Source organism: Tamandua tetradactyla, chromosome 4 (assembly GCF_023851605.1).
Source record: "Tamandua tetradactyla isolate mTamTet1 chromosome 4, mTamTet1.pri, whole genome shotgun sequence".
Classification (NCBI taxonomy): domain Eukaryota; kingdom Metazoa; phylum Chordata; class Mammalia; order Pilosa; family Myrmecophagidae; genus Tamandua; species Tamandua tetradactyla.
The window spans coordinates 170,930,355-170,957,609 of NC_135330.1; the positions used below are offsets into that span (position 1 = coordinate 170,930,355).

The 27,255-nt window shown below is 35.5% G+C and overlaps 1 protein-coding gene across 1 annotated transcript in view; it reads left to right on the plus strand.

Moving 5' to 3' along the window:
• Positions 1 to 27,255, plus strand: part of ITGBL1 (integrin subunit beta like 1) — a 262,109-nt gene that overhangs the window by 121,842 nt on the left and 113,012 nt on the right. Inside the window, exons 3-6 of the mRNA XM_077158609.1 lie at positions 2,728 to 2,874; positions 10,268 to 10,390; positions 14,108 to 14,248; positions 24,818 to 24,958. Of these exons, the coding sequence (XP_077014724.1) occupies positions 2,728 to 2,874; positions 10,268 to 10,390; positions 14,108 to 14,248; positions 24,818 to 24,958 (552 nt within the window). The remainder of the gene's footprint in view (positions 1 to 2,727; positions 2,875 to 10,267; positions 10,391 to 14,107; positions 14,249 to 24,817; positions 24,959 to 27,255) is intronic.

Sequence of the window (27,255 nt, forward strand, 5' to 3'; positions counted from 1 at the left end):
TGGCTGGCTGCAAAACTTCTCAAGCCTCTTCCCATGAAGATAGAAGTGAGAAGGACAGGCTTGCCCCCAGCCCTAGCCAGTTTCTTTTAATATCGTTGAGAAAAAAATGCATTCTCCTTTTTAAAAGATTTGAGTTAGGAGAAAGAATTGTCAGATCTCTTATTTGCAATTGACAAATTATTTGGAAAATTGGGATTTTCAAGCTATGCTATTGACAATGCAATAAAGTTCACCCTGTCATGGAAAATAGCAACCTAGTTCCTTGAGGTCTGCCAAATCTCTTAATATTCTGCTGGAAAATATTAAAAGAGGAGTAAAAATAGCCCAAGAACTACTTTCTTTTTTAAAAATAAAAAATATATATTTATCTCCAAATAACACCACATAGGCCATTACTTAATGATTCTTGACAGTCAAAAATACATTTCTGTTTACTTTCTTAGGTAGGGGACAGTGATTCAAGGAAGCCTTTGCTATGCCTAACATTAAAAACAATAAAGAGAGACGAACCTATTCTATGTTGGTTATCACCATCAGCTCCAAACAGATGCTAAAGGAAAACATGAAAACAAATTACCTGAAGTAGGGTCAGTCTAAGTTTATGTCTAGTATGCTAATATATCATGAAGAAAAGGGAACCCCAAGTACAAAACATGTATAAACTTGGTCTAAAGTTAAATAGTTTTTTTCATTGCAGGATATCTGAAGGTCTTTGTTACACTGATATATATTGTAATACACTAAAAGCAGAATATTCTTTCCCTTATTTACCTTAGGACTATTTATGGAGGGAGTTTTATTAAACTGGGAACTCATAGACTCATTTTGGGGAGTAGGTACCTTAGAATATTCCTTCCACTGATGCATCATTGGGTTAGTCTGGGGTGGATGGGGCCCTCTGTGCCTTCTGTACATTTCCCAAGTTTCCCCCCATTTTGATTTTAAAATCTATGGATCTTTGACTCAGAAATGGTTTCTCATCTGTGCTTTATCCAGCATAGGTTAGCGTGTAAATAGTAGTCTTTTATTCTAGATCCAGAAACTTTACTACTCTATTTTTTTACCTTCTAAATAATTTGCACTTCCTTTGCTGCTGATCTGAAACTTTTACCTCAGATTTACCCATAAGAAATAGCTTATAGTCATCTTATAAAAGTGGCAATTTCATGTGGTTCCATCTAATACACTGATGTTAATAAAGAGTCAAGGCAGTTTCCAAGATACTTAATTTATTGAGTGAGGCTTAGTGATTTCAAGAATTTGGCTTAATGCTTTTATAAATAGACTGGATGGTTGACAGGAGAGACCACTTATGCTTGTAAACGATACCAAGTTGGCTGAGGCTGACAATATTGTGTAGGGTCAGACAGGAATGCAAACACGATACAATCAATTTAACAGAGTAATGTGCTCGGAATAAAGTGCATTTCGATTAGGGCGCATGCAACGTTTTGTGTATAAAATAGAACACTCAATTCAATAAATGTAACAGGAGTTACATTTAAAAGAAATGAAGAGTTTTTAAAGTGTCAGCCAGTCACAGCTTCAAGCTTTGCCACATATGCTCTAATGGGCAGCCTCCAAGCCATTCAGTCTGATCGACCATCTGGACCCAGTCATGAGTAATTTGCCATCTTGAATGACTGTTGGCACCAAATCAATGATTCTAATCCATTGTGGTCTATGCATTTCAGGTATTAATACATAGTGTTATTTTTTTTTAATGAATATGAGTTATTATGCTCCCTTCAACCACTTCAAACTCTACTCTACTTTCAAGGCCCCGTTAAAGGTTAAGGCAGTCCAGAAAATGTGCCTTGGTTACTATAATGCTATTGGTCTCTCCCTTCTAATTTATATAGGTTATTAGACTATATTGACCAATTTAGCACACGGTCCAACAAACATTTCTGGGTGAAGGTGAAAATTCCAGCCTCTGCAAATCAGCCTTACTTTGAAGGTTTTATGTTCCCTGGGACAAGGGCCAAGTTCTGTACGTGGTCTATACTTCTGTCAGACTAACATGCAGTCAATACGATTGTCACCAGGCGTCATTAGACAGGGTAGAATAAAATTAATGATCACAAAATTTAAAAAACAAACAAACAGCATTGTCTAAAAGGAAAATGTCAATTGGAGAACATGAAAGAGAAATTTCTGTGGAAGTAAATACATATGGCTGTTATCCTTTTGATTATTGAACCAAATTTTCTCATTAAGAAACAAAACAGAATATTCACTTATTTTTAAATTTAAGATTATTTTAAGATGGTTTTTGAAATATCCATAAAATTTCATTACGTGTTTAGTTCAAATGTCAATGTTTTGTTTACTGGAATGCCATGTAAGATCCATACTCCAAGTTTATGGTTTTACATGATGTGAAATACCATTAAGTAGGTATTTTTCTACTGAACGTTTGTCTCTTAAATGTTGAGGTCTAGGTAGATTTGTGAAAGTGATTGATTAGACTTCTGGTTTGTTATCTATACTGATGTCTCTATAAATTAAATTTTTAGAATGCTATATCAAAAAGTGATTATTGAAATAAGTCTCATACTATATTATACTATACATAATGGGATTATCCCTCAGACACTGTAACATGTAAGAGTTGAGACTTTATTGTAGCTAAGTCTAGAACCGATGTCACCCCTAAGAGTTTTTGTTAAAATGATAGTTTTCTTTGTACAACACGAGTCTAACTGGCTTTTGTTAAATCCTCAGGCCACGGCAAGTGTGACTGTGGCAAGTGTAAATGCGCTGAAGGATGGTCTGGGGAAGCGTGCCAGTACCCAGCCAACTGTGACCTGACCAAGAAGAAAAGTAACCAAATGTGCAAGAATTCGCAAGACATTGTCTGCTCTAACGCAGGTAAGCCTTCTGTCTTTACATGAGAATCATTAAGAAGAATATTCAGATTTTGTTTTTTAATGAAATTTTATAGGCATGGAGAAATGTTGAACATCTGAGTGAGGCTGCTTGTGGATACAGTTGTTAGAAATGAAAATCGGATAAATCAATAGGAAAAAAAAAGTCACGTTGCTGAGAGTGGCAAGTTTAATACTCTCCAGCTGCTCTGCATGCCTCCTTCAAGTAAGATATTCACAGGAAACAACACCCCAGCAATATTTTATGTAACTCGGAAGACATGATTTTTGAATGCAGGATTATATCTTTCAAAAAGGATTTATACAATTGGACTTAATTATTTTCTGTTACAGATCAAGGGTGCTTTCAATTTAAACCTTACCATCAAGCAGAACTAAAGCCTTTTAGTTTGATAGAAGTTTCAAATGCAGTGGATGTAAAACTCACTGAAGAATGTAGTGACAGTAAGATTTTTATTCGACTAAAATATTTTTATATTTCATGGAAGTCATTAAAAATATTTCTTAGAAATACACAGATAAACTTTTTTTTAACAAAATAACATAAAACAAAACAAGTGAGGTTTTTGTTTTAATGATATTTAGCCAGCATTACTACAATAAATCCTTTTTTATTGGGTACATGGAGCCTCAAAATCAGATTTTCTCAATCCCAATTAAACATGAGAATGCCAAGGGGAGATTAATAAAATGTAAATGCTCAAACCCCACGCCAGAGGTTCTGATTCAATTGCTGTAGGGATGTGACCCATAATTTAGTGTGTTTTTAAAGCCCTTTGGGTGATTCTAATGTAATGGCAGGGTTGTGAGCCATCATTCTAAATGCTGAAGGTGAGGATTTGACTACATGAATGAGTATCTCACCCCCTGACTGTTGCATTATTGGTAGGCCGTTCTGCAATCTGAGCTAGGACCTTTCCACAGCGTCTTTGATTGTGATAAATTATTCGGTATAGAGGAAGTCCAGTCGGGTTGTTTTACTAATAGGAATCGGGGCCATTCTCAAAGCCAGGGATGGGTCAGCCAGGAACCAGGACAATTTATCTTAATCAGCAGTCAGGTTACTTCCCATGTTCACTCATATTTTCCTTTTCTCTAGTGCTTTTCTCTCTTTCCTCTCAGTGGGATTTCTCCACCCCTGATTCCTAACACCCACCGCACAAACTCACACACACACACACACACACACACACACACACACACACACACATTGTCTAGTCTATTTCATCTTGAAAATTTCATTCTTTTCACATTTTTTGCAGTAATGACTTAAATTTTATTTCATGTGTTTCTTTGTTTCCTGTTTTGTGGGAATTGATTGATTAGTTTATTTGCAAACCAATCCAGGATTTTTTTTTTAAAGGATGATAAATTATAACAAAAAAGGCTGTCTAGGAATCCTAAATGTTTCAACATTAAAGGATTAAACATGCAATTTGCCACATTAACATACTATATCTAAAAGAGAAATTTTACTAAATTTCTTCAATAGATGATAAAATGTTGATAAAATATAAAACCCATTTCTAAGATATCTATGACTGTAGATTTTTAAAAATATTGATACAATATTTTTATGTAATCTGTCATCCATATTTCACACTTTCTCAATTGACCCAATAATATCTTTTAGAGAATTTTCTTTTCTATCTGTAAAAGATCCAGTCTGGGGCCGGTGCTATGTTTGCTTGTCATGTCTCTTTAGCCTCATTTAATCTGGACCATTTGCATAGACTTTGTCTTTGCAATGTTGACCCTTTGAGAAAATAGTCCCCGACTTTTTTGTTTAATATAATGCTCCTCATTTTGGGTTTGTCTGATGTCTGCTTATGACCAGATTCATGTTATACATTCTTAGTTGAAATACTAGTAGATGATGATGTGATTGTCTCTCATTGGTAAAGTTCATTTTGATCACCTGGTTATTTTTCTCAACACTATAATTACTGATTTTGCTCTTTTAACAAATGAATGGTGTGGGGAGAACTACTTTAAAACCATACATACATCCAGTTCCTCAATCAAAATGCCCTCAGATTTACCATTCATTGATGATTGTCATCACATAGAGTATTTAAAATGATGATTGAAAAGGGATGACTTCCAAACCCCACCATTCCTTCCATGCATACTTATCAGTTGGCCTTCAACATTTTACCAGAAGCAAGAGATCTCTCACATATTCCATTTAAGTGAATTTCATTTGTTTAGAGATTTATTACCAAAATGAAATCACAATTTCAATTTTTATGCCTTATTATTCATTATTGTATTTAATTATTCTGGTGCGCAGATTGTCCTACATTTAGCCTCCATGAAGTTTTTAAGCAGTTCTTTACTTTCAGGCACTGTGAGTTATGCTAGGGTCATATTAATCCAATCCTTTCTCAATTTTAGAATCAGTCATTTCTCCAAAGAGCCCTGGTTCTTCTTATGAAGAATGCTAAAATAAAAATTGTTTTAGAAATGCTTTCTTTCTTACTGGGATGTATTTACTTCTTAGCCCTTTCTGTAAGCAGGCTGGCAAATATATCCATGTATATACATGTGCACATGGATATTCATATACATACATATATACACATACACACATGTATGCTTATATATACACACGATTACACATGCCTATACTTAGAAATCATGAATTCATAGCAATGCATATAATTCTTTTCATGTCCACAGGACTTTTTTCTTGCTCTCCTCATTCTATATTGGTCTGTACCATCTTTCATAGTAAAAACACTGACGTCAACAACACCCACCCATTTATTCATTTGTTTAAGCCTATATTTCATCTGAACTTGCTTATAGAATTTCTCCATACACCAGTTCAGGATTTTTTGATGATTACCCCCTACCTTTCACATCTACCCAAGTCATAACCAAGAGTGGGTATATAGTCAAACGGTATTCATTAATCACTTGGATGTCTTTTGTCCCTCTTTTAGTGTGCTTTAGTTTCCTTGGTTGCTCAAGCAAATACCCTGCAATGGCTGGATTTCAGCAATGGGAATTTGTTAGCTCAGTTTTAAGGCTAGAAAAAAGCCAAAACAAGGCATCATCAAGGCATGGCTTTCTTTCGGAAGAATGGCATGCAGAACTGGCTACTGACAGCCCTTGGTTCTTAGCTCCTCTGTCACTGACATGTACATGGCCATCTCTCCTGGCCTGTCAATTCTCTCCTGGGTTCTGTTGAATTTCAACTTTTTCATTCTCATGGCTTTCTTTCTCTTGGCCTATCTGAATTTCATTTCACTTATAAAGGACTCCAGTAAGAAGATTAAGAGCCATCCTAATTAAGGCGGGCCACATCTTAACTGAAGTAACCTTATCAGAGCGTCCAAGCTACAATGGGTTCACACCCACAGGAATATATTACATTTAAGAACATGTTTTTCTGAAAAGAAAATAGATACATATATCTAATAGATATGTCTATGTTTGTTATTTTTTCATTTTTTCCCTAACAAAAGGAAGCATGCTATATTTGCTCTTTTGCATTCTCCTTTTGCTCCTCAACAGCATCTCCTGGAATTCACCCCATATCGGTCCACAGAAATTTCTTCATTTTTTTTTCAGATTCCCTTACTCAATTGCATGCCTTTAACATAGTTTCCACAGTTTATTCAGACCATTACCTGTGCTTAGACTGCAGACCTTTTCCAATATTTTGAAATTGCAATATGATGGAATGAATGGACTGGTGCACATGTGTTTTCATATTGTTAGAGGTATGTATCTTCAAGGTAAAATTACTACAAATGAGATTGCTGGGACAAAATGGCATTCATATTCACATTCATCTTTTTTTGCCCTTTTACTCTCTCCTCCATAGCTAAACCTTTCAATTTTACTTTGGATAATATATTTCTAACTTGTATTCTTTTAATTTCTACTGCTGCCAGCCTAGGTCAGGACCATTCCCCAACATTACATTAGTCCATGAGTTCTCTCTGCTGCTCTTTCTCCTTCTTGTTACTACATGGCCTGCGGAAACCAGCCTGGAGCAGAAGGGAAGAGAAAGTAAATGGGTTGGGTCATAAGACTGAGCAGCAGGAGGGATGGAGCTGGGGACTAATGGATTCCAGAAGTTAACCCTGCAGGGAACCCAGGAAGGCAATGATGGCACCAGGCAGAGCTGAGTGAGACTCAGTCACCAGCGTGCAGGGGTGTAGGCTGCTGTTCAAGGCAGGGAAATCAGCCTCAAGGAAGACAGCTATGTTAGGCAGTATGAAAGGTCAGAGCTAAAAACATGAGAAGAAAGGGGACCAATCCCAGAATCTGAGTTAACTGGCAACCAAGAAAGAGAAGCAGTCTGACTCAGTACGAACACCACACCGGAGTCTGGCACTTTTGCCTGGGCTTCCATATGCCATAGCTAGGAGGCTCAGTTGTGAATTCTACTTGATGAGTGAAACAGGAAGTCTCCGAGCTGTTGATAAACTTCCCTCATCAGCCAGGAATGGTTCAGATGTGTGGATGGGAATAAGCCTGCCTGCAGGGGATGTTAGTGAGAAGTTGTAGAATTTAGAGACAGAAGCTGTTCCTTCCCATCTTCCTGAAAACAACTAGACATACCCAGCCTTAACCATGTTACGCCCTGCTCCTGGGATTCTAACAGACAGAATCTAAAATCCTTAACCAATATTAGATCTAATATCTATCCTTGAGTCTTTTCTCCTAACTAAAGCCAAACTCCTTCCAGTTCTTCAATGTTTCATTCTTTATCCTTAGCCCGAGCTCTTTCCCTGACACCAAAAGCCTTTTCTCTATCTCTTCTTGCTGGAATCCTACCCATACATCAAGTGCCAACTAAAGAGTTTACTTCTTCACTACATCTTTCTTCTTTCACAGAGCCAGAATGAGATTTCTACTTTCTATATAGCATTTGTCATAAACCTGTTGCAAATGTTTTGTGTAATCTGTTTTTTTACATATATATACATAAGTATATACACACATAAACATATACATACATGTATACGCATAAACATTTATATATTTAAATCATATAAATCTAAATTATCGATATCATAAGTTATCTACCTTCTATCCTTTTTTCCCCTTTCTTCCTGGTTTTTTATTTACTTAGCTTTATTTATCGTATTATCTCCTATAGCATTGAATATTTTGCAACAACCATATACATAATTGGACATGTGGGTAGTTAGAAGGAAGAATAAATAAATGTGAAAATGGAAAAAGATTGATGATTCGAGAAAAAAACAGGATGGGGCAATGTCACAGAAATAGCAGTACATTAAAAAAAACTTTTACAAATTAATGTTTTCAGGATAAAAAGCACAAGATAATGAAGTTTAATAGAAGAAACATTTATGTGAATATTCTCTTGGTAGAAAAATAAATTCAGATTCTAAAAAACAAAATCACCATTTTTTATGAACAGTGAGAGAGAACACCGTATTGCAAATGGCCTAGGTGACAAATTCATGCAGAGAGTGTGAAAACAAGGGCATTGTCAGGATTCGTAAATATAAGGTGAATTTGGGGATAATATTTGGTAATATGAAGGATATATTCAGTATCTGATTAGGAAAAGAAATTTTCTGAAATCCTACAATGTTCTAATGCAGTAATTTTTAGAAAGATAACTGTATAATGTATTTATCACTTGGTCCTCACAGCAGTTCTATGAAGTAGATGTTATTATTTGTTGATAAGGAATCTGAGAATTAGAGATATAAGCAATACGTTCAAAGCCTTATAGCTAGGGAAGATTAAAGCCTGGATTCAATACAAATGTATCTTAGTTCAAAGTCCCTGCTCTCCCCAGCACACTACATACAAAAGTGCCAAGTCAAAGCCTGGTACCATCTTTGGTTCCTTGCCATCCTTACTCCTCATACCTAATTAGCCCTCCAGTGCTATTTTTTTATCTCTTGAAGATATTTCCTAAATATATTTTCCTTTTCCTAAACTGATCGCTATTACACTGGTGCAGACTCTGTATTCATTCCTGCAGATAAATGTAAATAGCTGCTTAACTCATTTCCTCATATGCATGTTTGCCTCATTGCGGTTCATTGTCCATTTGGCAGCCAGAGTAATCCTGTAAAAATGCATGTCTGATCGTGTGATTTTCTTGCTTAAATAATTTCTGTGATTTCTTGTTATTCTTGGGTTTAAGTTGGAAATCTTTAATAAGACCTATAAGGTTTGCATGAACTGCAGCTTTAATTGCCTTATGTAACCTCATTTCATGCCACTTTCCATATCATTTTCTATAATCTAACCCTCCTACATTATTTACTCCATAGCTTTTGCTGTTGCCATCTCGCTTCACCTCACTTCCCCCCCCCCCCCTTTGGCTTTCAATTCTAAGCTGAAAAGTAACTTCCTCAGGGGTTTACTGTTTGACCTCCAAATCTCAGTTAAATCCCCTGCCATATGCTTCTGCAACACATTGCACTTCTCCATTTATTTTATCACCTTGGTTTTTACTGTATAAAAGCTGAGAGCAGGATAAAGGCTTATTTGATCCTCTGTTTGATTTCTAGAGTCTAATGAGTTATTGGACGGGTAGTAAAATTTCAATTAATGCATGTTAATTATTGTGGTAGTTGTTAAAACTTGATGAATAAGTATTAAAGAAGTTCCTCAAGTGGATATTTTACCTTTCAATATTGTTTGGGTCCTATTTTCCTGTCAGTGAAATCACTGTAGGGGGATGTAGCCAAATCCTTGGATTTGGCTGGGTATGTGGCGTGTGGTAGATCAGATGACTCCAGTGCTTCTACAGCATTTCAGGTTACTCTGAGCTTCTGTTGAGGTTCCAGGAATCCATGCCAAAGAAAACCTCCACTCTGGTTCTACTCTTATAAGAGTATGTGTCCCAGGTTAACATTGGACATATGAAATTTGCAGGGAGCATCTAAGTTTTTCATTCATAATTTTGTTAATGAATTAATTCCATATATGTTTATTATATAAATAGTATGCTTAAATATTGTGTAAATCACTGAATAAATTCCTTTCAGGAAGATTAGCAAGATTGTTGCCCTTGCCAAAGCAGAGAATTTTATACTTTAGTTTCCTTCAGACCCAAGTGTTATCAGAAGATATTCATTCATGCATTGGTTGAATAAACATGTACAAAATAGCTCTGCACTTGAGGAGGTCAAATTTATATTCATAAAATTGTGCAATGTAAATAACAATAGCTCTATGCTGTAAAACATAATTATAAGAAACTCAAGGAAGAATGAATTGTTCTCTATCCCATAGATACATATAATTGAAATATTAAATTTATTGATTTCGAATTATCTATGCTCTTGAAAGAGACAGTATAAAATCCATTAATTATAATTTATGTGTATGTAATCAACAATCATTTCCTTGTTTTAATGATTTAGGTACATGTCACTGTGGCAGATGTAAGTGTGACAATTCAGATGGAAATGGACTTATTTATGGTAAATTTTGTGAGTGTGATGACAGAGAATGCATAGATGATGAAACAGAAGAAATATGTGGAGGTATGTATATTAACTCTTCAGGAATTAATAAGACCACCTGGTATCTCACCTGTTTCCTTGTGCTTTTATCTCAATAAAAATTTCTGCACTAGGTTTATTAAGTTAGTCTGAAACTATATTTACTTGAAAAACATACATGAGGAGTATTAGACTAGGGCATTCAGAGGAGATTGGTGCTTTTTAAATGCAAAATCAGATTGTCCCCAGAGGAGACTCAGATAGTCACGGTAATAGAACAACTGCACAGCTCTAATGTGGTCCAAGTGGGACTCCATCTCTCCTGCTCACCTTAGCTGCTGAATTTTGCCTCTATTCTCCTGATCTCTCAATTCCATGTCCTAATCTCATTCTCTTTACATTTCTAAACTATAAATCTTTAGATACTGCCCAGTCTCATGTCCTATTGGGGACATCCAAGGCCAATAGAATTGTTAGCCTAGAATTTAGTTCCACACTTACATAGTATTTTTCATGACCTTTTCTGTATTTGTTTATTCGTTTGTCTGCAGTTGGTTGGGCAGTAGCAAGTAAACACCATTTAGCTCAACCCATATTTCTGTTGTACCACTTATTGCATGCCCATTAATATAATAAGTGCTGCAACAAAAACTTTGCATTCATTATGTTAAAACTCACAATAGCTGTCTAGGGTAAGAATTATTTTTGTCCAGCAGACAGATGTGGAAACTGGGGCTTGGATAAATTAGATAACTCACCTAGGTTCATTCTACCAGTTACAGATGAAGCTAATATTTAGACCTGAGTCTGTCTGACTCCAAGGACTTCTCCTGACCTCCTCACCATTCAGAAGACCATCAACACCCTGTAATTTACAGAAGTTCCCCAAGAATAGTCCCTCTTCACCCCATGATTTCCTTCTTTATGCTTACCTAACTCTGGAAGCCTCCTCCCAGAATTTCGATGAGGAGACTTGATGGGCATGGAAAAAGGAAACTTGAGGGTAACAACAATCACTTGAATTATTTAGGTAAATTCTTCCCCATTACTATTGAACATTTAATGTCACCTTTGTCCTCCTCCCTCCCAAGCAGCAATTGCTTATTTCACTTCTTCTTTGATAGGACATCAGTTCGTGGAATCCTACCCTGTATTAGGATTGATGGTTTCAGAAGAGTATTTTCCCTGGAAAGATTGGGGCCAAAGAGGGTCAGGAGAAACTAGAGGGCTCTAGACAAAGTGTTACTAATATAAGACAAGCTTGTCTCTGTTTACATATTTCTGTAAGTTATCCAGGCCTGTTTTTTACCCCTTTCTCTCTGGTTTACCTGCTACTGCCCAACCCAACTGCAGACAAATAAATAAACAAATACAAAAAATTCCTCTATTCATTTCCAAGCCAGTGACCTAAGCAAGCTGCTGTGCCTGGAGGATTTTCCTAAATGGCTCATTCCAAAATAATTAGAAAAATTAGATAAATCCACATCAAAAATTATGTTTGTCCTCATTATGTTTCACTTGCAGTTATTATATATAAAAAAGAGAGGGGGAGTACTTTAGGGCCAACATACAATCAAAGCAAAGTCTACTTGCATGTGTAAACAGGAAACTTTATTTTGAAAGAACACAACAGGAAATGTTTAACTCTCCACTTTTCCCCTTATTATTTCCATTTGTTAGTGGTTTAGGCAATTTTATGGTGCAAAGTTTCTGATGGAGAATACCAGCATTCCATCCTCTGGGGTGACATTGCCTAGGATTGTAGACCTCTATATGTGTCATTAACATGAAACAAATGTGTTGAGAGAGTACTTTATAGTCCATCAGTGAAGCAATAAAAAAGGAGATTGTCTACTTCTATCCATTTCACAAAGCAAAGAATTGTGTTTACTGTCTGGAACATTTACTGTCCCGCAGCTTATATTTTATCTCTATTATCCAGATATGTTCTGTTAAAATATTTTCATTTGAATTATTTGAATATCTGTTTAATTTTCCATATCTGCCATAAATAGAGCTTTATGTAATTTTTGTTTCCTTATTCACCTCTATCAATGTTTTCTTAGTAAAATGCCTTACTCAATATTGATTATTTTATAAGCATACAAATAATTTGGATGTAAGGAGTGCAAACTTCACGATTATTTGTTAATATAACAATTCTTACATATATAGCACTTTAGGTATAAACTCCCTGAGGTTACAGAGGAAATACATTAAACAGTTTAAGAAATTGACCAAGTCTTCCAAAATCTGTTTTAAAGGAAAAGCTTTTAGTATGTAGTTGCCTTCAACTTTTTTCCATGTAATCCTCGAAGTCCTAAGGCTTGGGATATAACACTGGAATATGGTTTTGCTATATGTGTATGTAGAGCTATTTTTAATTTAATAAATAAGATGTATAGACAATATATTATTATTAATTAATTTGATAACCTTTACACTTGCTCAAGTGTACAAATTAAAATTTCACTTTTGCTGTAGAAATGTTTATTATCTATTAAGTTAAGAGGGATTTTCTGTGGATCTCCTGATTATGGTTCATTTAGAAAGGAAACTTGGCTTCATGTGCCTAGTCCCTCTCTTCTTCTCTATCTCATGTATATCTGCTTGAAGGAAGTCTCATCTGTTGGAGAAGAACAGCATAGGAGACCAGAATATTCTATTTTATTCCCTGCTTTTTGTGACTCTCACAGGCCCTACTAATACTCTTGCCATTGGCTAGAGATGCCATAGTGTTTAAAATGAAACCTAGCCTCACAATCCATTTCCTATGAGTCCTCTGTGAGAGATAGGGAAGAGCAAAAACTTTAGCCATAAACTACTACGAAATACAAAGAATAGGATAAAATAAAAATACAGTGTGATCTTGTCTTTCATTATTATTTTTTAAAATAGGAACATACATTCATGCATGGGGTGGCATAATTCCCAACAAGAAAGGGCAAGAAGAGTAAATTTTGAGGTAAATAGAATTGTTATCGTTGGGGAATTTGTAGAAGGTTTACTAGACATGGATGCAAGGAGCCATGAAATAACAGTTCATCACAAATTGTTTGGACCCAAAGGTGAAAGAATATAGTAATAGATTATACAGAGTTAGGAGCCGAAAAGATGTGGTAGTCTCTGGAGACAAACTGACCAGGACACCCTTGGCAATTAGGATGCAAATTTGATTGAGAAGCTGAGGGTCCCCATGGTGAGAACCAAATATCAACTTGTCTGGAAACGTCTTTTCCACGTGGTGGTGGAACACAACAGCTTGTGAGCACAGTTGAATGAAAACATGAACTATTACTTCTGGTTTCAAAGTTGGTTCAGTTATCAATAAAATTTACATCAAAGTAAATAGACATCATTGTTTTTTCTCAACAGTTGATTTCAAACAAAATGTTTTAATAAGAAATTCAAGGAAGGCCCTTTCAGTGAAAGCCTTGCTTATGTTTGAATTTGATGCACACTTTTTAGACTGCAAAGTAATACACTTTCATGGTCATTCATGTCATTTCCTTTATAACACACTTTTATTTTAATCAATTGTGTGGCTAAAACAAGTTAAAGGACACACTTTTGGCTTGCTTTATTTGTATACTTATGTAGGTATATGGGGGGGACAAATGTTGTGATTGTTTTAAGCAAGGAATGTGGAGAAGTTGTGTTATTTCAAAAGGCACCAATGATCCTAAAGAAGTAGAAAGTTAATTCCGCTTTCAAAAGTTGCTTTTTCTCCTCACTGTATAAAATTCATTTTGGGTAAAGGCCATGGAAAGTGTTACTGTGGAAACTGTTACTGTGAGGCTGGTTGGCATGGAGATAAATGTGAATTCCAGTGCGACATCACCCCCTGGGAAAGCAAGCGAAGATGTACATCTCCAGATGGCAGAATCTGCAGTAACAGAGGTGTGTCACTCATCTTCATTACGATGTAATTGGGAGGAAAACAAAGTTCTTAATTGTTAACACTCCTTTTCTCATTTTCTTTTTTCAGTATTTCCTCTAATGTGGGAGGAAGTCATTTTTAAAAATCATTTGCTTTGATGTAAACCAACATTTACTATACAAACATTAATTTCTGTCTTGTTTTATTGAGTAGAAAACACAAAGATAAGAAAGTTGCTGTAGTTCTTTTAGCTTCACTGAGCAAATAGTTAACAGAGGGACTGTGATTTTTTTGGCGGCCATCCAGAATTTTTACAATGCAGCTAAGAGGCAATTCTTGTAGATACTACTGTTAAATGTATCTTGAGTAGCAGAACCATCTACAGTGTGAGCGTCTAATTACCCAGAACGCATTCATAAAACTCTCTTGTCTTAATTATGGGTAAACTGAAGGTCTAGTTGAAATACAGAATTGATGTAGATTCATTTGACTTCCATATACACTTATAAAAATGTAGTATTGGACACAATAAATATAGAAACTAACTTTGTATAGAATTTTTTTTTTTGCTCACAATGTAAATGGAAACACATAGTCCTATGAAATTAGGAATGATGTCAGAAAGGAGTTTACAAATATATTAATAGTGCTAAAGTATTATTTAAAGCAAGTTAACTAAGTGTGAGCTCAATCCAAACATTTTAAACACATTTTAAAAATCTTGGAAAATACGTGTTTTAAATATCTCCTGCCATTTGTCTGCTATACTAATGATGCAGGGCTTTTCTTTTCCTGCCTGGTGACGTGAGTAAATGGCCATATTTCCTTCTATAAAATTATAAAAATATGTAGAGCTAGAAAATTGATTTTTCATTTCTATAAATGAATGATGTATTTAGTACATACTGTTCATGTGGAGAGCCTTAGCATGCAACCACTTTTATCCTTTTAAAAATTAACATGGAGAAGTAAAATCTGTCATATTTTGGTACATACAGAAAGGAAAGCCAAAGACCTAAAGTAGGAACAAAAATCCTAGGAAAAACAGTCTTCACTTTAATTTACGCAGAGTAGATTTGGCTATATATCAACAATTAACCTTATATTTTCCTTTAATATATAAAGATATGTTTTCTGTTTAAGTCCTTTCTATGCACATGGTCAGTAGTCACCATTATGATGTCAGTGTAGGAAGCGTGAACTGTGTTACTGTGGAAAATTATTCAGATGCTGTTGAAAAGAGAGAGAAGAATGGTTGGGCTGTGATTTAGGGGCAGGCTCTGCCCCAGAGATGAGTGGTTCTGAGAAAAAGATATCCTTGAGAAAACTCACTACTTGCCACCTGTCCACCTTCCTGCCTCCTGCTGCCCCCACCTCCATGCTTTCCCAGTGCCTGGCACTCTCTGAGTTGGAGACTGACCAAGACAGAGCAGGGAAGAGTTTGTCTAAACAAGGCTCCTAGCTAGGAAGATTGAGGCTGCACGAAGGCAGTCCAGGAATGGGCACAAGATGATTCCTTTCTTTCTCTGATGCCAAATTATTTACAGCTGTCATAGGAAGGACAGAGATTCCAGTCCCTGTTCATACCTACTCCAGCTTCCTTTTCTAAGCCCCTTTTCAGAGGCTAAGAAAACACAATTTTAGAAAGAGCTAATCCATAGAATGCACCTTTACTGACCACATACTTTATTCAAAGTTTCACTTTGAATTCAGTTTCACCTATGCCTTAGGAACTACTTTTTCTTAATCAAATCAGGATGACTAGTCACTTCCCTACTTCCCTCTCCTCCTCTATTTGTACTACTATAAAGCAGTGTTTATCCATCTTTTAGAATCCAGATATGAAAGTATAAAGAAGAAAAAAATGGAGGAGCATGACCCCTAATCTTAACCTCCAGATATAAGTCCCTGTTCATTGTGGTGCAGGACCTTTCAGTCTCTCTTTCTTCTGAAATTCATGAGTGCCCCCCTCCCCTGCCCTACTTATATATATATATATATATAAAACTTATTTTTATAAGTTATATATAAATATATCTTTTATATTTTATATTTATATTATATATATTTTATAAGTTATATGTAACTTTATTTTTGAGCAGTTTTCAGTTAACAGAAAATTTGCATAGAGTTCCCATATAAACCCCACTCCTCCCCACTGGCCCTGACACACATACACACACACACACACACTGTTTCCCAAATCATTAACATCTTACATTCAGTGTGCTACATTTCTTACAGTTGCTGAACCAATATTAATACATTTTGTAGTAACTGAAGTCCTTAGTTTACAATAGAGCTCACACTTTGTGTGTAGAGTTCTATGGTTTTCTTTTTTTAACTAGAGAAGTTACAGATGTACAGAAGCATCATTCAGCAAATTCTTAGTTTCCAAATACCTATACACACACACACACACATGCAGTTTTCTCTATTGTTAACACTTTACAGTACTGTGGTAACTTTGTTACAATTGAAGGAACAGCATTATTATAATTATACTATTAACTATAGTCTGTAGTTTATCATTTGCGTTCACTGTTTGTGTGGTATGGTCCTAATTCTTCTGTTTTTTAAAATTTTGAATCTAGTAATATATGCATAACCTAAATGACCTTTTTAAACCACATCCATACATATAATTCATTGCTGTTAGTTGCCTTCACAATGTTATGCTACCATTACACCATCCTTTACCAGAACGTTTGCATCACTCCATACTAATTAAACATTAACTCTTTATTTCCTACCACCACCCCAGCCCCTGTTAACCTATTCTAGTTTCTGCTCCATGAATTTGCTTATTCTAATCTTTATATTGGTGAGATAAAAAATGTTTGTCATTTTGTGTCACTAAACACGATGTCTTCAAGGTTCATGCATTTTGTCGCATGTATCAGAACATTATTTCTTTTTATGGCTAAATAATATTCCTTTGCATGTATATACCATGTTTTGTTTATCCATTCATTGAGTGATGTTCACTTGGGTGGCCTACATCTCTTGGCAATTGTGAATAATGATACTGTAAACATCAACCTGCACATATCTGTTTGAGTCCCTGCTTTCAGCTCTTTGGGGTATATACCTAGTAGTGGGACTGCCAGGTTATGTGGTAGTTCTATACTTAGCTTTCTAAGAAACTGCCACACTATCTTCCACAGCAGCTGCACATTTTTAATTCCCACCAAAAATAAACAAGTGTTCCTATTTTTCCACATGCTCGCCCACACTTATTTTCTGTTTTTTTTTTTAATAGTAGCCATGCTAGAGAACATCAACTGTATCTCATTGTGATTTTGAGATACCCTAAGTAAGCACTAATGATGTTGAGCCTCTTTTCATGTGCTTATGGTCCCTATGAATATTTTCTTTGGAGAAAGTCTATTTAAATATTTTGTCCATTTGTTTGTCATTTTGTTATTGAGTTGTAGTATTTCTTTATATGTTCTGGATCGCAAACCCTTTTTGGGTATGTGGCTTACAAATGTTTCCTCCAAAGTTTTGATTGTCTTTTTAATTTTATGATTAAGTCTTTTGATGTACAAAAGTTTTTAATTTTGAAGTCCCATTTATTGATTTTTTTCTTTTGTTGATTGTGCTTTTGGTGTAAAGTCTAAGAAACCGTTGCCTAACACAAGATCCTGAGGATGCTTCCTTATGTTATCTTCTAAGAGTTTATAATATTGTTTATTTTATTTAATTTGTGATCCATTAGGAGGTAATTTTTTTTTAATGTGGTGTGGGGTAGGAGTCCACCTTTGTTCTTTTGCATATGGGCATCCAGTTTTCTCAGCACCATTTGTTAAAGAGACTGTTCTTTGCTAACTGAGGGGTCTTTGCCCCACATGTCGAAATCAGTTGGCCATAAACGTGAGGTCTGGTTTATGAGCTCTCAATTAAATTCCATTGGTCTACATGTCTGCCCTTGTGCAACTCCATGCTGTTTTGATTACTATAGCTTTACAATAAATTTTAAAATTGGGATGTGTGAGTCTTCTAACTTCGTTCTTCTTTCAAGATGGTTTTGGCTATCCAGAGCCATTTTGCTGAATTCGTTTATTAGCTCTAGTAGTTTTTGTGGATTTTAAAGGATTTTCTATAGGTAAAATTATCATCTGAAAATAGGAAAATGTTGCTTCTTCTTTTGAAGAATAATTGAAATTGAATCTTTCCAATTCATATGCCTTTCATTTCTTTTTCTTAACTAATTGCTCTGCTTAGAACTTCCCATGAATTATTGAATAATTGAGACCACAGTGGTCATCCTTGTCTTTTTCCTTATCATAGAGGGAAGGCTCTCAGTCTTTTACAATCAGGTATAATGTTAGCTGTAGGTTTTTAATATATGCTCTTTATCATGTTGTTGTTAACTTCTATTCCCAGTTTTCTGAAGGTTTTTTATCAAGAAAGAATGCTAGATTTTGTCAACTGCCTTTTTTACATCAATTGAGATGATCATGTGTGGGTTCTTTTTTCCCCTTCAATCTATTAATATGGTATAATATATTAACTTATTTTCTTAGTTGAAATGTTGCATGACTGGGATAAATCTACTTAATTATGGTATATAATTTTTACATTTACAGTTAGATTCTATATACTTGTATTTTGGTGAATATTTTTGCACCTATATTCATAAGCAATATTGGTCAGTAATTTTCTTTTCTTGTGCTTTCTTTATCTGGCTTTGGTATTACAGTGACATTGGCCTCATAGAATGAATTAGGAAGAGTTTCTTCTTGTCCAAATTTTTGGAAGAGTTCACACAGAATTGGTACTAAGTCTTCTTGGATTGTTTGGTAAAATTTACCAGTGAAGCTATGTGGTCCTGAGTTTTCTTTGTTGTGAAGTTTTTGATGGGTGATTTAATCTCTACTTAGTTTTGGTCTGTTGAGATATTTTATTTATTCTTTATGTAGTTTATGTGTTTCTATGAATTTTTCTGTTTCATCTAGATTATCTAATTTGCAGAGAGTTAGTAATAGTATCCTATTAGAGTCCTTTGTATTTCTGTAGGTTGTGTACTTATATCCTCCTTGTATTTCTGATTTTAGTTATTGGCATATTCTCTCGTTTTTTTCTCTATCATTCTAGCTAAAGGTTTGCCAATTTTATTGTTCTCTTCAAGGATCTTTTCAACTTTTGGCTTTGTTTATTCTATTTTTTTCATTCTTTATTTCATTTATGTTATTCTTTCTGTCTCCTTTAGGTTTAGTTTGCTCTTTTTTTTCTAGTTGTGAGGGATCTCTTATTCATATTTCTTTTTTTTCCTAATGTAAACTTTAGACTTAAAAATTTCCCTCTCAGCACTATCTTTCCTGTATCCCATAGGTTTGGGTATGTTTTGTTTTTGCTTGCATTCACCTCAAGATATTTCCTAAATTCCCTTGTGATTTTCTTTGACTCATTCATTGATTAAGGGTGTGTTGTTTAATTTTCACATGTATGAGTTTTCCTGTTCTCCCTCTGATATTAATTTCTAACATCATTCCATTGTACTGGGAGAGGATACAGTATGATTTTAATATTTTTCAATTTATGGAGACTTGCTTTGTGCTCATCTTGGAGAATGAGCCCTGTGCTCTAGAGAAGAGTATGTGTTTTCTTCTACTGTTTAGTGACATGTTCTGCATATCTCTGTTAGTCCTAACTGGTTTATAGTTTAACTCAAGTTTTCTATTTCTTTATTGATCTCATGTTTAGATATTCTATCTGGTATTAGAGGTGGTGTATTGAAGTTTCCTACTATTAAGTTAGATCTGCCTCTTTTTCCCTTCAAATCTGGCAATAGTTGTGTCATATATTTTGGGGTTCTGCCTTTAGGTGCATACATATTTTTCGTTATTGTGTTTTATTGCTGAGTTGGCCCTTTTAAGAGTATATAGTGACCTTCTTAATCCCTCATAATAGCTTTTGACATAACATCTATTTTATCTGAGAGCATAGCTGCACAGCTCTCTTCTGGGTACTATTTGCATGGTATATTTTTCCCATCCTTTCATTCTGTACCTACTTGTGTCATTGAATTTAAGGTAAGCCTCTTATAATAGCATATATTCAGTTCATTCTTCTTATAGCTTCTGCCTCTTTCTGCTCTTTGATTGTAGAATATAATCCATTAAAATTTAAAATAACTACAGATAATGCAGGGTGTTCTGCCTGTTTTATTTGGTATTTTAAACCCTATACTTTTTTTGTTTCTCAGTTCTTCTCTTAATGGCTACTGTTATATTTATTTGTTTGTTTGTAGTGCATTATTTGGAGTCCCTCCTTATTTCTTTCTCTTTCTATATATAAATTTCGTATATTTTCTTTGTGGCTACCACAGGACCTACATTTAATATCCTTCATCTGTACAAATAGTATGTGATTTGATACCAAATTAACTACGATGGCATACTCACACCATTCCTTTAACCTTCCATTCCCAAACTTTTTGCCATTCTTGTTTCAAATTCTATCTTTATACATAAATGTATCAGTACTTTTTAGAACCCGCAAGAAGTAAAAAGTGGAATTACACATCAAAATACAATACACTCATACTAACATTTGTAATTACCCATAGGTTACGTTTACCAGTGGTTTTTATTTCTTCAGGTCACTTTGATCCACTGTCTAGCATCCTTTCGGTCTGAAGACCTTCTTCTTAGCACTGCCTGAGGGGCAAGTCTAGTGGTGAGCACTACCTCAGCTTTTAGTTATCTGGATATGTCTTAATATTTCCCTTACTTTATTTATTTATTTGTATGCTTAATGTCAAGGATCACCTTTCATTCTTTTTCCATGTTATTATTCCCTTATTGCAGCATCATTTGTTATATTTTTGTTTGTCTGTTTGCTTATTTTTAGGGGGAAGTGCATGAGCCTGGAATCGAACCTGGGTCTTCCGCAGGGCAGTTGAGATTTCTCCCACTGAACTACCCTTGCAGCCCCTTTCTCCCTTCCTTTTTTTTTTTTGCATGAGCAGGCACTGGGAATCAAACCCGGGTCTCCAGCATGGCAGGCGAGAGTTCTGCCACTGAACCACCATGGCCCACCCCCCTTCTCCCTTACTTTTGAAAGATGGTCTCACTAGATATAAAATTCTTGCTTGTTTTTTTGTCAGCGCTTTAGGTATTTTGTCCTACTGCCATCTTACCCGCATGGTTTCTGTTGAGAAATCAACATATAATCTTATTGAAATTCTTTTGTACCTAGTACTGCTCTTTTCTTGAAGCTTTCAGAACTCTCTCCTTGCCCTTAGCTTGTGATGATTTGACTACTGTGTATCCTGGCATAGTTTTCTTTGAGTTTATCCCTACAGGGGTTTGTTAGAATTCTTGAATGTGCGTATGCATGCCTTTTATTTAATTTGGGAAATTTTCTATGATTGTTTCCTTGAATATTCCTTACGCCCCTTTCTCTCTTTCTTCTCCTGCTAGGGCTCTCATAATGTGTATAAGGGTAGGCTGGATGGTGTCCCGCAGGTCTCTTAGGCTCTGTTCACTTTCTTCTCACTCTTTTCCCTTTCCATTTCTCAACCTTAATCGTTTGAATTGTCTTGTCTTCAGGTTCACTGATTCTTTCTTTTCCCAGCTCCAATCTGCTTTTGTAACGTTCTGGGGAACTTTGCAATTCAATTATTATGGTCTTCAATGGCAGTGTTTCAGTTTGGCTCCTTTTTATAATTTCTGTGTCTTTATTGAGATTTATTTTTGCCATTCACTGTTTTCCTGATATCCTTTATCTGTGTTTTCCTTTATCTCTCTGAGTATGTCATAGATCATTTTTTAAAAGTCATTGTCCAGTATGTCTAAACTCTGGTCTGCATTGATGGTTTCTGGATTTTTGTCTTGTTCCTGGATGGCCCATCATTTCCTATTTTTTTATGGGTTTTGTAATCCTTTGTTACATAGTGTACATTTTAATTTTAAAGTGTTAACTCTGAGATTTAATCCTGGAGCTGTGTGTTCCCAAAGTGTGTGTCCAGTTAGTGATATGACAGATTTCCTTGAGTACCTGATACCAAAACAAACAAACTCAGAAAACACTTTTCACATTCTTTGCAAATTTGCTCTATTGGCTGGTACTCTTCTTCAGAGTTTATCCCTCCTATCAAGATAAGCCTGAGGTGAATGGGATGTGCAGGGTCCCCTCTGACTGTTCTGAGTCTGTGTTTTGTCCTAGACTTTTGCTTTCTGTGTCCTTAGCAAATCCCCTTACTGGAATTTGAATATCCCCTATACTCTTAGGGAAGTAGACTTCCTCTCTCTCCTTGGTGTTCTATCCTATGACTTAAAGCAGGTAATTCTTTGCCTAAAACTGCTTCAACTTAATTGTTTCTAGCACTGCTTTATCTGTCTGCAATCTGTGTCTTCCTGCAGGGCAACTTCTCAGAGGGGAGCTAGAAAAAGTTTCCTGGTGCAATCTTTCAGACATGCCACCAGATAGACTGGCTCCAGCATACAAGCACATAATGTGCACATAGGGGCTACTCTCTCCCTTGGGAACAAGCTGGTTCCATACCTCCCTGGAGGGGACTTGGCAGGAGGCTTATGTGCACAAGCTTCTCCTACCTTTGTAATGCTTTGTTTTCTTGATTGGACACTTACCCAGTTACTGCAATGCTTTACCTTTCTGGAATTCTGAAGGAGACAGATATGACAGTTTTGTTTGCTCAAATACTTTGTAGTGGTACAGCACCCTGGAGCATCTTATGCCACCATCTTGGTCAACCAGAGCCCCCAAGAATTAATTTTTATTTTTTAATACAAAAACTGATAGAGTAGACATACTAATTTTCAGTTCCTTTTTTAAAAATTTAATGATACACTTTGAGTATCTTTCCATATTTACAAAGTTAAAACTTAAGTATTATTTTTAATGGCTGTTTGATAGTTGATACCATGCATGTATCATTTCTACAGTAATTCCCCATTGATTGATATTTATGTTAGTGTATTGGTTTTTCAATATCATAAATACAACTGCATTTAATATTCTTGAGAATTACCTTAACATATTTTTATTCTCCTTTGGATACAGTTATTGAAGTAGATTGGTATGGCATATAATGCACAGGTAAAAAAAAAAAGTACTTATTGTGAAATTGCTGCCCAGAAAATTGTACCATTTTATACCCCACTTATAGCATGAGAGGGTATCCATTACCTAATACCTTAAATAACACTGGATACTAGCAATCTTTTTCACTTTTGCCACCCTGATAACCAAAATAAGTCTGATTCCATATTGCCTTAAATATCCCACCCCATCCACTGGCAATTGTATTTTAGGTGATGAATATTTGTCACATTTATTTGTCATCATTAGTTCTCTATGGAATATGCTATTGGTGTTCTTTGTTTTTATTTCTTTTCCTTTAGACATATTTGTCCTTTCTCTATGTCAATTTAAAAGAATTCTTTATTTATTGTGAGAGTAACTCTTTTGTCTTTTATATACACATGAATTAGTTGTCCTAGATGTTTTAGTATTTTAATTTTTTCATGTTTTGTTCCCAGAAACTTTTTAGATTTGTATGTGGTTTAATCTATTTCTTTTTTCCTTTTAGTAACTCTTCATTGGGAATTTTGAATAAAAAAGGCATTTTTTTCCATATAATATGGTTTTATTTTATACATGTAAATGTTTAATCTAACTAGAATTTATTTTTATATAGGAGATGCAAAAGGGATATGACTTTATTTTCCTTCCAAACAATGAGTAGGTTGTCCTAAAGACAATTACTGATAGTCAACACAAAGTAAATATGAGTTACAATAGGCGCACTCTAGACTGACAACCAAGATATGACTTTATTTTCCTTCCAAACAATGAGTAGGTTGTCCTAAAGGCAATTACTGATAGTCAACACAAAGTAAATATGAGTTACAATAGGCACACTCTAGACTGACAACCAAGGCTCTATCTCCCAGTCTGATCTCCAAGTTTCTGTGAAACTCAACTGATCTTGCACACTTAGTTCTTGTTCTCCTTAACATATGTCTTCTGCCCCAGTTATATTTTTTCAGGCTTTTCAGAATCTCATGTGCACCCCTGCACCACATTGCCTATCTTTATTTTCTTTACTTTCCTTGAGTGGTTCTACCTCCAGGCTAGACATTTCCCCTCCTCTCTGCATGTACTGCATGTACTGCCTGTTAACTCTTAGTTACTACACCCCAGATTATCTCCCCTTCCCAGAGCTCTCACAGCATTTAATCTCACTACTCACAGTTTTTGTTTGTTTGTTTACTAATTTTTCTTTCATTAACTGTCTTTATGTCAAATAGTTTAGGATACTGTTGAGGGCAAGGATTAGATCACATATTATTGTTTTTTTTTGTATTATCTTTGACAGAAACCAACACAGTGTCACAGCCCACGTTGTCACATAATTACAGACATAGATAATAACTTTGTTTGTTTAGGAATCTGCTTTCAATTTTAGATGTCATTTTCCTTTGCAGAAAGATTTTTATTGGAATATATGTGATTTTCAAATGCGAAGTAACAGAAAAGACAAAGCAGTATTTAAGATGCTTTCTTTCATGATTTTTATTCACGACATCCATATAAAATTCTGTTTTCCCACTTAGGGACTTGTGTGTGTGGTGAATGTTCTTGCCACGATGTCGACCCAACTGGGGACTGGGGAGATATTCATGGGGACACCTGTGAGTGTGACGAAAGGGACTGCAGAGCGGTCTACGACAGATATTCCGACGACTTCTGTTCAGGTCTGTGCTTCCCTAATTCCTACTGTCTAATAAGATAATCTATTCCCTTATGTATAAGATATATTCTTATTCACACAGAAACTAGAAATAACTACATCTGCACTCTAACACATTAAACATTTGCTATTCGACTGGTAAGTTAGCCAACCTTCAGAGAATTCACACATATGGCATAAACTCGATATGAAAGTGTCCTTGCTGTCTAAAATTAGTTGAATTCCTCCCAGGGGAGAGCCTGTAGCTCCAGGTATCTGTTGATCAACTCTGAGAATACAAAACTAGCAGACTTGATCACAGTGGAGCAGGGCAGCTACAGTATGACATTTACATATTAGCAATAGTATAATTCTTCACTCAGGGATATTTTTATGCATTGATTTTGGAATGTAATTTATACTAAAATTATCCTAAAATGTAGTTTAGAATTGAGTACTGATTAGCGGATTAAAAAATTTTATTCCATAAATATTTATGGCTCAGATAACTGGGGACTGGGCTTCATCTGGATACTGGATGCAGCAGTGAAGGAGACAAACACGAGCCATGACTTGGAGCTCACAATTTAAATGCAAAGGGGAAAATACATCCTATCAGAATGTCTAATGATTCAAAGGTGAAAAAATAAGCAGTCAAATTTATGTAAAAAAATTGTTAGGTAGTAAAGATGGAGCAATGGGGTTTCAGTTCCGTTGTATTTGACAGTACAGAAGGTGGAAACATATGTATACACATCTCTTTAAGCTGGACTACTTGACTGATGGGCGTGTGTGGATAGAGAGGAAACTGCGCTGGTCTCCTGAAAGTTTGCTGGCTAAGGGAGATAAAAGAGATGGCTTATTCATGAAATTATGCAGCATCAAAGGCTTCTTTGGCCTGGCACAGGGAAGCCTGCTGCTAAAACTTCACATCGCAGATGGGCTTCCCTCTTCTGGTTTTCCCTTGCACTTGGGAGGATTTTGTAAATATTTGTGAACACTAAGTTTTTGTGGGAATACCCTTTTCAGATTTTTCTATTATTCATTCTGTATCTGAGTGTTCTTCATTATCATCATTATGAGCACAATGATAATGAAATAGCTAACACCTATTTGACGGGTTCTATGTGCCAACACTGTGCTAAACAGTTTCCAGATTGTTGCATTTATTCTTCATAAAAACTATGCTGGAGGGAATAATTTTTTTCAACTTTTTTTCCTTTTTTTGTGAAAAATAACATATATACCAAAAAAACAGTGCGTTTTAAAGCACAGCACAACAATTAGTTGTAGAACAGTTTTGGAGTTTGGTATGGGTTACAATTCTACAATTTTAGGTTTTTACTTTTAGCTGCTCTAAGATACTGGAGACTAAAAGAAATGTCAATTTGATGATTCAGCAATCGTACTCGTTTGTTAAACCCTACTTTCACTGTATAACTGTAGGGAATAAATTTGTTCTTGTTTTTACAGTTGGGAATGCAACAGCTCAGGGAAGCTACATAACTTGCCAAGGTCCCATAGCTAAGAAATAAAATCAAGGTGTTCACAAGGTCTATGAACCTGAAGATATCTAAAGGTTTTTACTTTACTGAATAAACGTCTGTTTAAATGCAATTTAGTTCACCATATATGTATTGAGAGCCAACTATGCCAGAGGTTCTGTGAGATACAAGGCTATAAAAATGTAAAAAAAAAAAAAAAGTATTGGCTTGGCCCTCAAATTTACTGCTTGATAAAGAAAGCTTCTATGTAAATAGAAACTATTAACATAACATAGTAGGGGAGATTTGCATATTCGTGCCCTTGGTTACTCATTTGGGGTCCATAGTCATGAGAACAACAGAGAAAAGATATGGCCACAAGGAGTTTACATCCCAGTGGGGCTAGAGAGACAATTAACCAAATAAATAAATAAAATATATAGTGGGTCAATGCCACATGTTTTTCGTAGACACAGTGCTATGGATTATACTAAGACCGAAAAAGGGATAGAAAATGTCAGGGGATGGGTTTTCTTGCCATTCTAATTGGGGTGATTGGGCATCTCAGAGAGGGGTGATGAATGGCTCATCCATGCCCGGGTTCTATAGGATCACACTGAACATGGGATGCTGCCCTGAGGTGGGGGCGTGCAGGTAAAGAGAGTTGAGAAGGGCTTAGCATGGGGGGAAGGGAGGCCCAGGGTCAGATTGCAATAACCGCCATGCTCAGGTAAGGAAGGGTGTGGAAGACATTAAAGCTAGGGGAGAAAAGTCATATGGCAGACTTTCTACCTTGTTGCAGAACCGGTTTTATTTTAAAGCCAGTGGGGAGCAAGTG